Source organism: Diospyros lotus, chromosome 7, assembly GCF_014633365.1.
Source record: "Diospyros lotus cultivar Yz01 chromosome 7, ASM1463336v1, whole genome shotgun sequence".
In the NCBI taxonomy this organism is placed as follows: domain Eukaryota; kingdom Viridiplantae; phylum Streptophyta; class Magnoliopsida; order Ericales; family Ebenaceae; genus Diospyros; species Diospyros lotus.
Window position 1 is genome coordinate 29,806,975 of NC_068344.1, and position 14,699 is coordinate 29,821,673.

Here is a 14,699-nt window from a genome sequence, read left to right on the forward strand (position 1 = left end):
AATTTTGGCATTTAAATCTTTATGTCTTTCTTTTAAAAACACTCTTAATTAGGTTAACTAATATTTTTTATAATTTTTATTTTTCTGTAAACAATAGGAGCCTAAAATATCAAAATTAAATAATAAGGGGATGATCGTAAAAATAGTTGGATTCACGATAGATTTGAGTAGAATTTATCTGAAAAAGGGAAGAAAATATCTATTGTAACATTTTACGATAATTTTTTTAGCTCAAAAAATTTTGTAAGAATGATGCGATAATAGAAATATATAGAGTAGACGATTTTGTTGTTTTTATTTGTATAGCATTAATTATTTAATAACTAAAACTTCAAGTCTTATTGTCACTTCAAAAGTTGAGTGGGCAATATAAGTTTTAGTTTGCTGACAGCAGCACCATCAATGTCAATATCTAATGTAAGACCCATGTATTTCATTTTATCATTGTCTAAAGATTTCTTATCAAAACTTGCTTTATTCTTTCTCTATTTCTTCAACGGAAGGGGAAACAAATACAACTATTACTAAAATTAAGGTGTAAGTTTAATAATCATTCTGGCAATATGTCTTCTGGGTTTTGTTGAAACCAACAAACCCACCTCCTAATACCCCCACATGAAACTAATTGCAAAAGGAAATCAATAGCAATATATATATATATATATGTAACTGAAAATTGCACTATAGGATACTTGGAATCAGTATGGCCCAAAAGTCCCAACTCATTGTGGTTTCTACTATCTAGAATTCTTTACTAATTTACCATTTTAAAAAAGTGACAACACCACCATCACTTGCAAAATAAATTATACTTGGTTGTATTTTGTTTCTCTTGTGATTGTATGACTATTACTGATTATATTAACTAAAACTTTAATATATTATAATCCCATTCTTAGAGCACCATTTGAATCCTTATTCTTAGCAGGTTTGATATATAAATTATTCTAATGGAGCTGAATAAGAGTTGGATTAACATATCGAACAGGCTAGATCCTCGATACGAACAAGGAATTCAGGAGTTCATTCAGTTTGCCTATAGACATAAGTCTCCTGGGGCAAACATATATTGTCCGTGTATTAAATGTGTTAACAGATATTTTCATAAACGAGATGTTGTGAAGGAACACCTCATTCTGAATGGGTTTGACACTAATTACATAATATGGACGGTTCATGGAGAGTTATATGTGCCTCGTCATAGTCGAGAAGAATTTCAAGATCAGGAATGTAATATTGGAGATGATATGGTGGGAATGATACATGATGCACATGGAGTTCCCATAAACAATGTTGGAAGTAGTGAAGAAGCTACGAGATTCTATGAATTGTTGGAGAAGGCAGAAACAGAGTTATGGCCTGATTGTAAGAACTTCACGACATTATCGTTTATTGTTCGTTTACAACACTTGAAGGTATTGGGTGGGTTGTCGGATAAAATATTTGATATGTTGCTTGAGTTGTTGAATGAGGCATTTCCAGAAGGAGTGTCATTGCCACGATCGTATCGGGAGGCTAAGAAATTGAGTGAGGATTTAGGTTTTAAGTACTATAAGTACGATGCATGCCCTAACAATTGTATGCTCTTTTGGAAAGATGCATCAAAGTTGGACAGATGTACTTTTTGTGGGGAGTCAAGGTACAAAGAATACGAGGTGCACGTGGACGACGATATAACGAAGATGAAAAAAGTCGCTTCTAAACAAGTACGACACTTTCCTTTGATCTCGAGACTGCAAAGATTGTTTATGTCGAACAAAACAGCATCGTTAATGAGGTGGCATGAAGAATGTAGAACAAAGGATGGTATAATGAGGCACCCTGTTGATTCATTGGCTTGGCAATCTTTTGATGAACAACATCCGAAATTCGCTGAAGATAGTTGCAATGTTAGACTTGGGTTGGCTTCTGATGGGTTTAATCCGTTTCGAACAATGACCATTAGCTATAGCATTTGGCCAGTTGTGTTAATGCCATATAATCTACCGCCTTGGTTGTGTATGAAACAACCTTACTTCATCTTGTCTTTATTGATTGATGGACCTCGTGCACCAGGAGACAATATTGATGTGTTTCTGCAACCGTTGATTCAAGAGTTACAAGAATTATGGAGCGAGGGGATAGAAACTTATGATGCTTCAAGAAAAGAAATGCTTCACATGCATGCAGTATTGTTGTGGACAATTAATGATTTTCCTGCGTATGCTAATTTATCTGGATGGAGTACTCGAGAAAGAGTTGCTTGTCCTTGTTGCATGAAAGAGACGGAGTCCAAATGGTTAAAACATGGTGGTAAGTTTTGTTATATGGGTCACCGTAGATTCTTGGAGGACATGAGTCATCATTTTCGGTTAGACAAGAAGAATTTTGATGGAACCATTGAGAACCGTGTTGCTCCTCCTCAGTTATCTGGCTACGATGTATTCAAAGATGTTGAATTTGTTAAGAAGATGTATGGAAATCGTGAGAATTCTGGCGCTAGTGTTGGGAGAGGAATGGGTGGTTGGAAAAAACGTAGTATATTCTTTGAACTTCCATATTGGCAAGACAATTTGATCCGACATAATCTCGACGTCATGCACATTGAGAAAAATGTTTGTGACAACATAATTTGGACGTTATTAAATGTTTCAGGTAAAACAAAGGACAACTTGAAAGCACGTCTTGATTTGAAAGAACTAGGGATAAGAAAAAAGTTACATCCTGAAGATCGTTTAGGTGGGAAGAAGTATTTACCTCCTACATCTTTCACGTTGAATCGAGAACAAAAACATGTATTTTTAAAAGTATTGAAAAGTATAAAATCACCCGATGGATTCTCATCAAACACATCACGTCGTGTCCAACTCAAAGAACACACAATGAGTGGACTTAAGAGCCATGACAATCATGTTTTGATGCAACATTTGCTTCCATTGGCAATTAGGAGGGTGTTCAAGAGGAAGTATGTCAGTAAAACTTTGATTGAATTATGCAATTACTTTAAACAGTTGTGTTCTAAAAACATTACAGTAGACGAGTGTAACCAATTGAGGTCACGCATTATATTGGTGCTCTGTCACCTCGAGAAAATATTTCTACCGAGCTTCTTCAATATAATGGAGCATTTAGTTGTTCAGCTGCCTGACGAAGTCCAAATTGCGGGACCGGTAATGTTTTGGTGGATGTATCCAGTCGAGAGGTATATTAAGCCATGATTTTTTTTTATTTGTGAATTTGTTTGTTCGTTTTTAAGTAAATATTGTGAATTTACTTGACAATGTAACTTATCATGTAGGTTCTTATTGACATTGAAAAAGTATGTAAGGACTAGAAGTCATCCAGAAGGATCTATTGCTGAAGGTTACTTGGCAGAAGAGTCTTTGACTTTTTGTGCAAGGTACTTGGATGATGTGGAAACAAAGTTTAATAGGGCGGTTCGAAATTATGAGGGTGCACATGGTCAACCTATCCCAAAAAAAGGGAGATTAGTCACATTGGATGAGATTTCATTGCAGCAAGCCCATCGTTATGTGCTAGCAAATTGTAGTACAATTTCGTCTTATCGAGAGTAAGATTATTATAACTTAATCTAGTCGATCAATTTTATTTCATAATAAAAAAAATTATACTTTAATTTCATAATTCCTATCATTTGCATACAATGCAGGACACACTTACAATCTATTAGATTGGAAAGAAGAGGTGCTAACAATCGTGAAATTACACAAAAACACCATGAAAACTTCTCATTATGGTTTCAAAAACATGTAAGTGATGTCTTAACATGCTGCCACCACACCCTAAACATCCATATCTAACCATCTTAGAATTTGCATATATTTATTTGCATAACGAATTATAAACATGTTACAAAACAGGTTTATGAATTGCAAGTAAGTGGTCACAATATACCCAATGAAGTGAAAACATTAGCTGATGGGCCTCACTCATGGGCATGCAAGTATTCTGGGTACATTGTAAATGGATTCAAATTCCACACGAGGCGTTGAGAAAGGAGAAGAATGACTCAAAACAGTGGAGTATTACTAACTGCAAATACTGAAAGTTATGCTAGTTCAAAAGATAAACGTCCTATCAGTGGTGATGTTACCTTTTATGGAGTCCTAACAGATGTTGTTGAGATACGATACTCTAACGAATTCAAATTTGTTTTGTTTAAGTGTGATTGGGTTGACAATAACAGAGGGATGAAGGTTGACAGTTTGAATTTCATAACTATAAATTTTAATTGTTTAATGTATCAAGAGAATAAACCAACAGACAAGCCTTTTATACTTGCAACTCAAGCATCACAAGTGTGGTATGTGGCTGATCCTCTTGATGAAGAATGGCACGTTATCATGAAGATGACACTTAGAGATTTGTATAACATGGGTAAAAGAAATGTGGCAGGGAGCTGTGATGAGGAAGATGCTTTAATTAGTAATCATGTTGAAATCAACAATGATCAGTCTTTACATGCAGAGTTAGGAGAATTTGATGAAGACTACTCTTCTGGAGAATCTGATGAGGATGGTATGCTAGTTGATATATCAGATGACGACGACAATTCCATTCCTTATACTGCACATAGTGATGATATAAATTCTTTACTTACAAGTCCATAACCATGCCTTTTGGGCTTTAGGGCCGTGCAATGTTAAGCGACAGGTCCTGAAGTCCTAGGCCTAACATGACTGTTTTGATACTTTTAATATTAATAATATTTAATGTTGGTCAAATCTTAGATTTTTTTACCAAGGAGGGAATTTTAGATTCTTGGTCAATAAGAAAATAATTGGCCTATTTGATAGTGTTTGTAGAGTAAGTTGATCAATTTGAATGGTGTTTTCTGATCAATTTGAATGGTGTAGTGCACGTCAATAATACATACACATATAAAAAAGTTATCTTATCTCAAATAGCAAATTGGAGAGGGAGGAGATTTGAGCTTTATGGGAGATGGGACCCATACACCTACTCCCTTACGAGTTCACGTTAGACAACATAACATATCTATTACATTAGATGAAGATTGAAAATTTCAAAACTTAATAACAAAATTATTAAGATATGTGAATCAAAAATATATTTTGGCATCTATTTATTAACAATAACTCCCCTAAATGTAATCTACATGAAAGATATAAATTTCCTATATATCTACACCTATATTTGTTTATTTTTAAGAAAAATGTATTTCTTCCTTTGGCAGCGGCTCCTTAGGATTCAATTTTAATTTGTAATATGCCTCTCACTAATTCGTTTCTTTTTATTTTATCTGCCAAAAGAAAATCTAATCTGATTTAATTTGAAATTTTAGGATACATGCATCTGCTCGCGCAATATTCCAAAGCCATATCCAAGAAGGCTGGCAGCATTTGATGTCTTGCGAACTTTTATTTTCTAATAAAGAAAGGTGACTCATAATATTCATGAAAGTAAGATTCTTGTGTTTAGTATATATGCATAAGAAAATATGAATTAAAATTTTTAAAAAGTAACATTAATTGTTGAGTTTGGTGCTTTTGACACTTTTCTTGAAAAATACTTGAAAATTTCGAAAATATCCCTATCATTTAAAATGAAATCTTATGTTTCTTAAAAGATATTTTATTAAATATTGATAATACAAAATAAGGTCACATATAATATATATTATATATTTTATTTTTATAATATATAATATATTGTATGTATATATGTGATTTAATTCCTATATTATAAACTTCTACATATAATATATTTTATGTATAAATAAAATATGTAATATAATACAAGAAAATATATAGAGTTATTCATACTATATATCTTATAAAACAATAACTTATAATATTGTTGCGGAAGATTACTAATTCAAAACAGAAAAGAGGTTAGAGCAATATATAATCAAACCAAATAGATATCGAACATATCAGCCAAGAACATGATAGAGTAAGAGAAACTCCCTGTAAATAACTTGTCAAGGCTCAGATCTGGGTCAGTCCAGATTATACCACCCAGGTAACACCAAAATAGGGACATCAAGCCTCACGGAAGCTCACAAGGGACAAGCCACACAAGACCCCCAAATCGGAACCCTAAACCCTCTCGGCCAGAACACCAATCTTCTCCCAAAACCACACAGGTAACGTTCATCACAAGATCCACCAAGGAACAAGAACGATCACAGAGATATGAGATGAAGAACAGTACCCGAGAACTTACCTCAAGCGGATCTGTCGTGCCAAGTAAATAGAGGCTACTCACCAACCGACCATGGGCTTCCCAAAGGAAAGGAAGATCACTCCAAGAGGATGAGATCTGACCGAAGAAGGAAAGAACCAGCTTACGGATCTCAGCCATCAAAGGAAAGGATCGAGAGAGCAAAGAGAAGAAGAAAGAGAGAGAGAGGCCGTCAAATGAGGGCAAAGAAGGCAGAAAAGATGCCTTTTATATGGTGGTGCTAGGGCACGGTTGCAAATGGCCATTTGGCTTGGGTTTGGGCTCGGCTTGGGCTTCCTTAAGCCTTGAGCAAATGGGCTCAGCCCATTTCTCCTCCAAAGGCCTAATTAAGGGTTTATGGCCCGACTTTTAATGGGCTGTCAATGGGTGGTATTTTAGACGGTACTTCAATCTTGGGCCGAAGCCTATGAAGATAAACCCAAATATTTCGTCATAGCCTTGGGCTTCTTTGGGAAACAAAAAAACAACAAATATGTTATTGTTATCTATCATTTATAAATAAAAAATATATATAATATTATATAAAATGTGATATATATTATTTTATGTAATAATACACGTTTTGTTATTACATAGTAGTAATAATATATTATATATTATATTGTTTATATAATAATATTATTATATTGACATATAGTATTACATAATAAAATATATATTATATACCAAAAATAAAGTAGTATATTTAAAGTTTTAATGAAATAGTATAATATTAGGGTGGTTTTTGCAATAATATAGCATAGGCTATACATCCACAAAGACCTATTGAAGTTTCCAATTTCCATCCATTCAAACTCGAAGAAACATTGTATTTACAAATGCCACCCCCTCCAAAGGAGAGATTTCCAAATGTTGCAATATTGGAATATTTTTACTACCTTATTTCTTCTTCTTCTTCTTTTTCTTTTTACTAGATAAAAGATCCAAATTGGCATCATTGTGTACCTTACTACAATGGAAGATAGACATAAAAACGAGTAAATAAAGCGCATGTCACTCTTAGAAAGTTGAAAAGTTTGAAGTCTCTCATCAAGTAAAACACATGCTTTCTTTACTACTTCAATTTCTTCTGTAAAAAGAGATGAACCCTCCATTAACCTCGACCGGACCACAAGTCTACAGATTTGAACCGATTTAGAGGCATTTGGAAGGAAAGAAATTCAAGAAATGGAAATTAGCATGAAAATTCTGATGGTGGTTGGACTGGCTCTATGCTTCGACACATTAGCATATGCAGTTCAGGGCCTGAACACTTCAGGAACTGTCACTCTCTATATTTTGCCTTACTTTCTTGATGACTACTAATTAATACAATTTTTGTTTAACAAAAAAAAACATATAAAATGATATAATAATGATTTTTTTTGCACTATATATATATATATATTACATAAAAGTTCTTTTTGACCTTTTCGTTTCAACACATGAATTTTAATGAGTTATTTTTTTGTAATTTTATAATGATAGTTATCATTTGTTTGTGTACGTATCTCACCAGCTTCTGCAAGCTATGGCGGCTACCAAGACAAGGCCATATGGAGGAACAACAAGGCGGCGTGTGGCCGGAAGTACAGAATCCGGTGCAATGCAATCAAGGGAGTGCCAAAGCCTTGAAAGGGCAACAAGTTTGAAGTTTGTACTAATTAAGCTAAGGAAACCCGGGAAGAGCAGTCATGGATGATGCCCTTCTTAATTAATATTATAACAAGCTGTATTTCCAAACAATATATGCATACATGTGTATTCATTCATATATACTTCTTCCAAGTTTGTAATTATATTTTAAAATCTTTGGTTCATTTTTTTCCTTTTCCTATATCAATAATATTCACAGTGATTATCATTATAAATTTGTCAACCACGAACAATAGTAAAAAAAAAAAATGTTAAATGCTTGTCAATTCATACATTTTATACCAAGAGGGACATTTTATATAATTACTTAGATTTCTTAACTTTTGTTTAACAAAAGAAAGGTTAGCATAATTTCTAAAACATGTGCATGCAAACTATGGTTTAGTGAAACTCCAAAAATGTCAAAACCTAAGGTTGCGTTTTTTTTACTGTTTTCAAGTCATTTTTAGTTTTTAATTTTCTAAAATAATGAAAATGCATCCTCTTTGCTATTTTTAAAAATGTATTTTTGAAAACAAAAAAAAATTTGTAAAGAAAACTCAAAACAACAAAAAGTTGTTTTGAGTGTTTTAATCCAAAACAAACACAAAACTCAAAACATATTTATTTATTTATATTTTATTATTGTAATGGGAAAAAATATTATAAAATTCATTAACTTTAAAATGTATATATTTTTTAATAATATATTAATATTAAATATTTATAATTTACTTAATAATCAAATTTATTGAATAAAATATTATTAAAAAAATATTTTCAAAATTTCAAAAAGAACGCGTTTTCTAATTTTCTATTTTGAAAAATAATTTTTTAAAATGACAAAGAGAACAGGTTTTTAATTTTTTAAAAACAGAGTATCAAAATAGAAAACTGAAAATGAATTCAAAACTCAAAACTGAAAATTGAAAAGTAAAGAGAACGTACCCTAATTAATTTAAATCGATAGCGTTTATTAAAATGAGTAAGATAAAATTACATCAAGATAATTTATCTGTAAAGTCTAAAATAACTTATTTAAAAAATAAAAGAGATAAATTTATCTAAAAAGTTTAAGATAAGAAATCGCATGACTTATTTTCAGATAAATTTAATAAATATAATAAAAAAATACTTTTATATGGGATGCTTTTTATAAGTAACTTTTTTCGATATATATCTTGATTAAAAACGCTACCTTAAAAAATAATGATATACAACTAAAAATTTCAGTCCTATAATAATGTGATTAATTGAGAACCAGTCGTTGGGAATAATATGGCCATTCACTATATGGTTGCTTAGTGATGTTTGGTTTGGGCTACGCTTGAACTGTCTTAGGCCTGCCCATTATATTTACCACCAGCCCAAACACCTCAGGGTCAAGCCCCAAGTGTTCTTATAAATCTTTTAACATATAGCTTTTATTTACAGATGAACCAATAGGACAGGAAAACCAAAAATGAATCTTTAAAAGGGAATGCTAATTAAGGTGCACTAAGTGGACCTTATTCTCAAACTTATAATAATTTTATTGATTAATGAAATATTTTCAATTATGATGTATTTATTTGTCAATCAATAAAAGTGCTTAGGACTGAAAATAACATGCAATAGCTTTAGGAAACTCCTTAAGAAGATGCATTAAATACATCTTATTTCTATTAATTTATAAAATATTTCAAAATATAATGTATTTATTATCGATTAATAAGAGTGTTTAAGAACTAAAATCGAATATATAATAAATGCACATCATTTGAAAAATATATTTATTATTGTTGTTGCTTAATTACAACTATAAATTTATTTAACTGAAAACATGATTTGAATCTATAAGAAATAAACAATTAGAGGGTGAGGTTTTTCATGAAAACACTCCGATATTGAAAATAATAAAAACTATTTTGAAACTAATATTAGAAACGTATCTTTTTAAAAATGAATGTCTGTTTATTTATAAAGAAATATAGAATAATTTTAAATAATTAAAGATTAAAATTTTTACAAATAATGTTTAACTTGACTTTTTTTTATCTTATTAGAATTAAGATTATTACATATAACGTTTATCCTGAATTCTCCTAATTCGATTGGAATTAGGATTCTTATAAATGATGATTATCTCAATATTTCAAAATTCTTTTAGAATTAAAATTCTTTATAGATAATTGTTTATCTTTCCAGAGTAATTTTTGGATGTCAAAATTATTTAGTTTTTACATTTGTGTGGGACCCTTGCATATAAAAATTTTACACCTTTTAGCCCCCAAAAGTTATTTTGGACTTTTGTTTGTCTTTTAATAGATTTTTGCCCATATCATAACAATTATATCTTAACAAATGTCCTTAAAACCCTTAATTAACATTACTTTTAACATTAAGGGGAGTAATAGTTAACATAAATTGTTTATTAAATTTATTTACGGATACAGCAATTCTCAATTAACATTACTCATTTTATAAATAGGGTTGCGGAGATTTTTTGTTATACAAAAATTAATGTGGCGGTGTTAGGTCGCAAACGTAACAACAAGGCATTAAATTGGGAGCCCATCGAGAGTTATTGCAAATGGACACCTTAGCACATAAAATTGGGCTCCAATAAATGCAAACAGCCTGTCACGATGTGGCCACAAAGAGACTTGCTTTGTCTACTAATGTTTAAGTCTCTGCAACTGCAAGGAAGTGATATATACATATATATATATATATATACATATTGTAAGAAATAATTAATAAATAAAAAAAGGAATGCTAATTATTGTTTTTAGAGTAATTGTTAGTTTCAATAGATAAAGTTTATTTTTAAATAAGTTGTATTATTTTTAGTTTTTAAGAAAGTACATTTATTAAAATTTAATTTTTATTTTTGAAACAATAATTAGAATTACCAATAAAAAAGAAGAGGGAGATTTATAGTTTCGGAGACTCCGGTGTTGTCACAATTATTATTATTATTATTATTATTATTATTATTATTATTACAGTGGACACCAATCCACAGCACAAGCCTTGCAATGAAGGCCACAACCACCGCTTGTTCAGTGCTTTTAATAGGTTTCTTAAAAACCTGTCTTCCCCTCCTATCCTTTCCCCTCTTTGAAATGATTCAATTCAAAGTACAACCACCCCTCCCCACCTGGAATAAAAAACCTTTTAGCAACATCTTCAAGACCCCTCGTTTGATTTTTTGTGTTTCTTTCTAGGCTTGTGCAATCCTTTCTATAATTTTGAGAGCATGCCCATATGGAAACAATTGAATCTAAGTTAGTAAAACTTCAAACTTGTTTATTTAAAACTTTGTTAGATTTGAATTCCGATTTGACTTGACTCGAGTTGGTTGATTAAAAGCTTAGAAATTTGATGTCAGGAGACGTTTGAAGGTTAAAAATTGATGGTTGATTAGGTTAATATCCAAAAACTTAAAGAGATAACAGGAAAATCATTCAAACAATAACAATCAAAACCATACATTACAATGAAATTGACAATAACAAATTCTAAAAAGTAGTGTTTTCTAATAGATATTTAAATTTTTAATAATATAAATAATCTAATTAAAAAAAACTCTCCATTGTAAAAACAATTATCTTAGAATGAACCTATAATTGAGCACTTATATAACCTCCTTCGCTTACTCAAGATTGACTTAGTTTATTAAATAAGAGCAAACCCAAAATCAAAAATTAAACCAAGTTTCACAATAGGCTCAATTGATTTGAAAAACAAGAAGACATGTTCAAGCTCTGGAGCAATATGTCAATGTCAATCAAGTGAATTATGAGTTCGATTCTCATTTTGTGTAAAAATTAAATGTCTAATTTATGATTTATCTTTTCTGACGTAATCAAAGACACGAATACTGAAGATTACGAAAGGATGGTCATCTCAAGAGCACATCGTCAATTTTCATTTTCATGACAAATGAAAACTCATGAAAGCAAAAATCAAGGGTAAGTAAGCATTGAAAAAAATAGAAATCAAGTAAGTGGGCACACAAGGGAATTGAGATGCATTCCAACTCATCATCTAATATCTAATCGGTGAAGAATGAAGATGTTTCATTTAGATCGTGCTCTTTTAGTTTGCCATCACTTCAAGCTCATGTCAAGGAGTATGAACATGGAATGACAAATGGATCACGCAAACACAAGAAGAAACGAAAGGACAATCTTCCACTATCATCAATATGGCTACAGCCCAGAAACTCCAAGTGCAAAGCACAGATTTTTGTATTCAGATCTCTGTTCATGGTTCAGACTCGTAATCTTTTTCCTTCTCTGTTACCCAACTACCAATTTGACCTTCAGAACAATGGAATTGCAGAGAAAATGTATATAAATTGTAAAGAAAAACTAAGAAAATAAGCTAGAAATTGGGTGAGAAAGATGAGTGAACAACCTTGTTCTGGTTCTGTTTCCCCACGAGCCAGAGCAGAGTTCTCCTCGCAAAAGATGGCGGATTTGCCTGAGAATCCAAGCTGTTGCGGCTCTGGTTTTCTTCATCAAAACCCAAGTCACTCCCTCCTCCATTTTCCCATTTCCCGAAGTCGATCTCAGAGACAGCTCTCCTGGTTCCATTCCCACCGTTTTTACCCTTCAACTCCTCGCCGGAAGCCGCATTCCAGTGCACCGGAAACCGGAAAGAAACCGCCCTTCTCGACGACTCGACGGCCGCCGGATTAGGCTTCTCCTTCCTCCCCCGAAGCCAAATCTTGGACACTGAGAAGCTCTCTCCCTTAGCACCAACTCCGTCAATACTCTTCAATGGCTCAAAACCACTGAACCCTCTTCTTGAATCACAGTCGCATTCAGACATTGCCGGCCGGTGACCAGGCGTTAATGGCAGAGAAGCCTTCTTCTTGCTCGATTGCTTCTTCATTGGGGTTCTAATGGGAACTTGCAACGATGAATTCTCATCCACTATATACGCAAAAGACCCCATCGAAAAACACCTTCTCTCGTCTATGTTATTGTTACTACTACCTTCGCCTTCACCGTCCACGTTTCGAAACTTCCCGAGCTTAACAAGCACAACTTTTTCATCTCCAGCCGACGGCGGCGGCTGATCCGGATCCTCCTTGGCCTGTATTTCGCCTGAAAATCCATCCCTGAAACGTGAACTCAAATGGGTGTTTGAATCTGAAACAATTTCTCTAGAACTGTCGCCGCCGGATTCGAGAACCAGGACGATTGGGGAGCAGCCATGGCTGTTGAAGTCGGCGAGGAGGCTGGCGCGGCAAAGGGGGCAAGTGGAGTGGGACAAGAGCCAGGTGTCGATGCACTCCATGTGGAAGGCGTGGCTACATTTGGGCAGCAATCGGAGCTTGTCGTCGGGCTCGAATTCGCACAAACAAACGGCGCAATCGAAGGGGTTTTTGACGCCGATGATGGCTTTGTAGTTGAAGATGGGTAGTGTATCGATGAAGGACTGGTCAACACCAGCGTCGTGGAGGTGGAAGAGCTGCTGCAGCTGGCCTTGCAGGGCCGTGACATTGTCCAAATCGTCAGGGTCTCGGCTCGGAGGTTTCAGTAAGATTCGGACGAGGAGGTGGAGCAAACCGGAGATGAAGAAGATGATGGCGAGGATTATGATGATGAGGAGGATGCTTGGGCTCACTTTTGTGTCCAAATTGAAGCCGCCAGAGGAAGGAGGAGGTGGTGGCGGCAGAGAGGAGAAATATGGTTGCTGGGATGGAGAAAGAAAACTCAGCATATTTTCTCGGGAAAGTGAGGGAAAACTCACCAAGATTGTAGTTTGGCTTAAGGGTATGGTGCCAAGACTCCCATCTCTCACCCAAAATTTTGTTTGAGGTTTTTAGGTTGAGGGTGTGATGGAGATTTCAATTTCACTGCAAAAGAAAACCTGCAAGTCAAATTTACACGGGGAGAGAGAGAGAGAGAGAGAGAGAGAGCTGGTTATGGAAATAAATGTGATGCCCAGAAAGTAATAAGCATCTGAGACAACAGTGACTGTTATTTATGGTAGTGATTTTAAAAAAATTGAGAGATTTAGGGAAGATGACAAATCTAAAAATTTTCTAAATTTCACCAAATGCAAGGCCTTTGACCTGAGATGGAGGGAGCCACTCGCATCAACCCCAAGGCTCATTTAATTCACCTAATTAAGACAAAATTAATTGGCTTTCGCAGAAGCATACATGTGCAATCTTGGGTTATTTTATTTGGAGGAGATAAGTTACTGTGTCACTATATGTTATCTTTTTCCTTGTGATCACATTCTCCATCACTTCTATTCTATTCCCGATCTGACTCCATGGACTCTTCTGTGGAGATTGAAAGGGAAGCATAGGGTCGAGTGCGAATGCAGATTTAAAAAAAGAGACAGGAAAAGTAGAAGATTATGACGAAGAAGAAGAAGAAGACAGGCAGTTAAACCAAGTATTTGCTGGACCCCAAAGCATAGGAAGCAGCGGAGTTCACTTTCTCTTGGCTTTGTGACATCACTTTTTGTGCTGCTTAAAGGGCGGCCAGTCAATGCAAAAAAACAAACCCACCCACCCCCCCATAGAAGAAGGATCTTCCACTTTATGTCTCCTTGGTGATGCACTTATTCTTTGGCTTTACTGCCCTCAACAATATCATAAAATAAATTTATGCAATTAGCTTTAGTCAATTTCATTAAGATATATCTTATTTAATTTCTTAAATTCAAATTTAATATCGATAGAGTAACTCATATGAACTCAATTTCATTTTCAATGGAGATAAAGCTTACTGATATTGTTGCCTATTAATAGGCCTCCATGATGTACGCTTTTGTGGCCGGAAACATCTCAATAACACTGTAGGGATGTAAATTGGTGAAAAATCTCAATTAAAAGTAAGCATAAGAATTAGATATAAATATAAAAT

At 33.7% G+C, this 14,699-nt stretch overlaps 2 protein-coding genes across 2 annotated transcripts; one reads left to right on the forward strand and one right to left on the reverse strand.

The window, feature by feature from the left end:
* Positions 1–950: 950 nt before the first annotated feature.
* LOC127805658 (uncharacterized) lies at positions 951–4,610 on the forward strand. The gene is made up of 5 exons (XM_052342410.1): positions 951–3,181; positions 3,278–3,379; positions 3,650–3,749; positions 3,861–3,952; positions 4,058–4,610. Exons 1-5 carry the CDS (start codon positions 951–953, stop codon positions 4,608–4,610), a joined length of 3,078 nt encoding a protein of 1,025 aa, XP_052198370.1.
* A 7,419-nt stretch (positions 4,611–12,029) lies between these two features.
* On the reverse strand, positions 12,030–13,777 carry LOC127805513 (RING-H2 finger protein ATL13-like). Its single transcript, XM_052342274.1, has 2 exons — positions 12,226–13,777; positions 12,030–12,128 (listed from the first exon to the last, which is right to left on the reverse strand). The coding sequence occupies exons 1-2, from the start codon at positions 13,537–13,539 to the stop codon at positions 12,108–12,110; spliced, it is 1,335 nt and encodes a 444-aa protein (XP_052198234.1). The 5' UTR covers positions 13,540–13,777; the 3' UTR covers positions 12,030–12,107.
* Between the last annotated feature and the right edge of the window lie 922 nt (positions 13,778–14,699).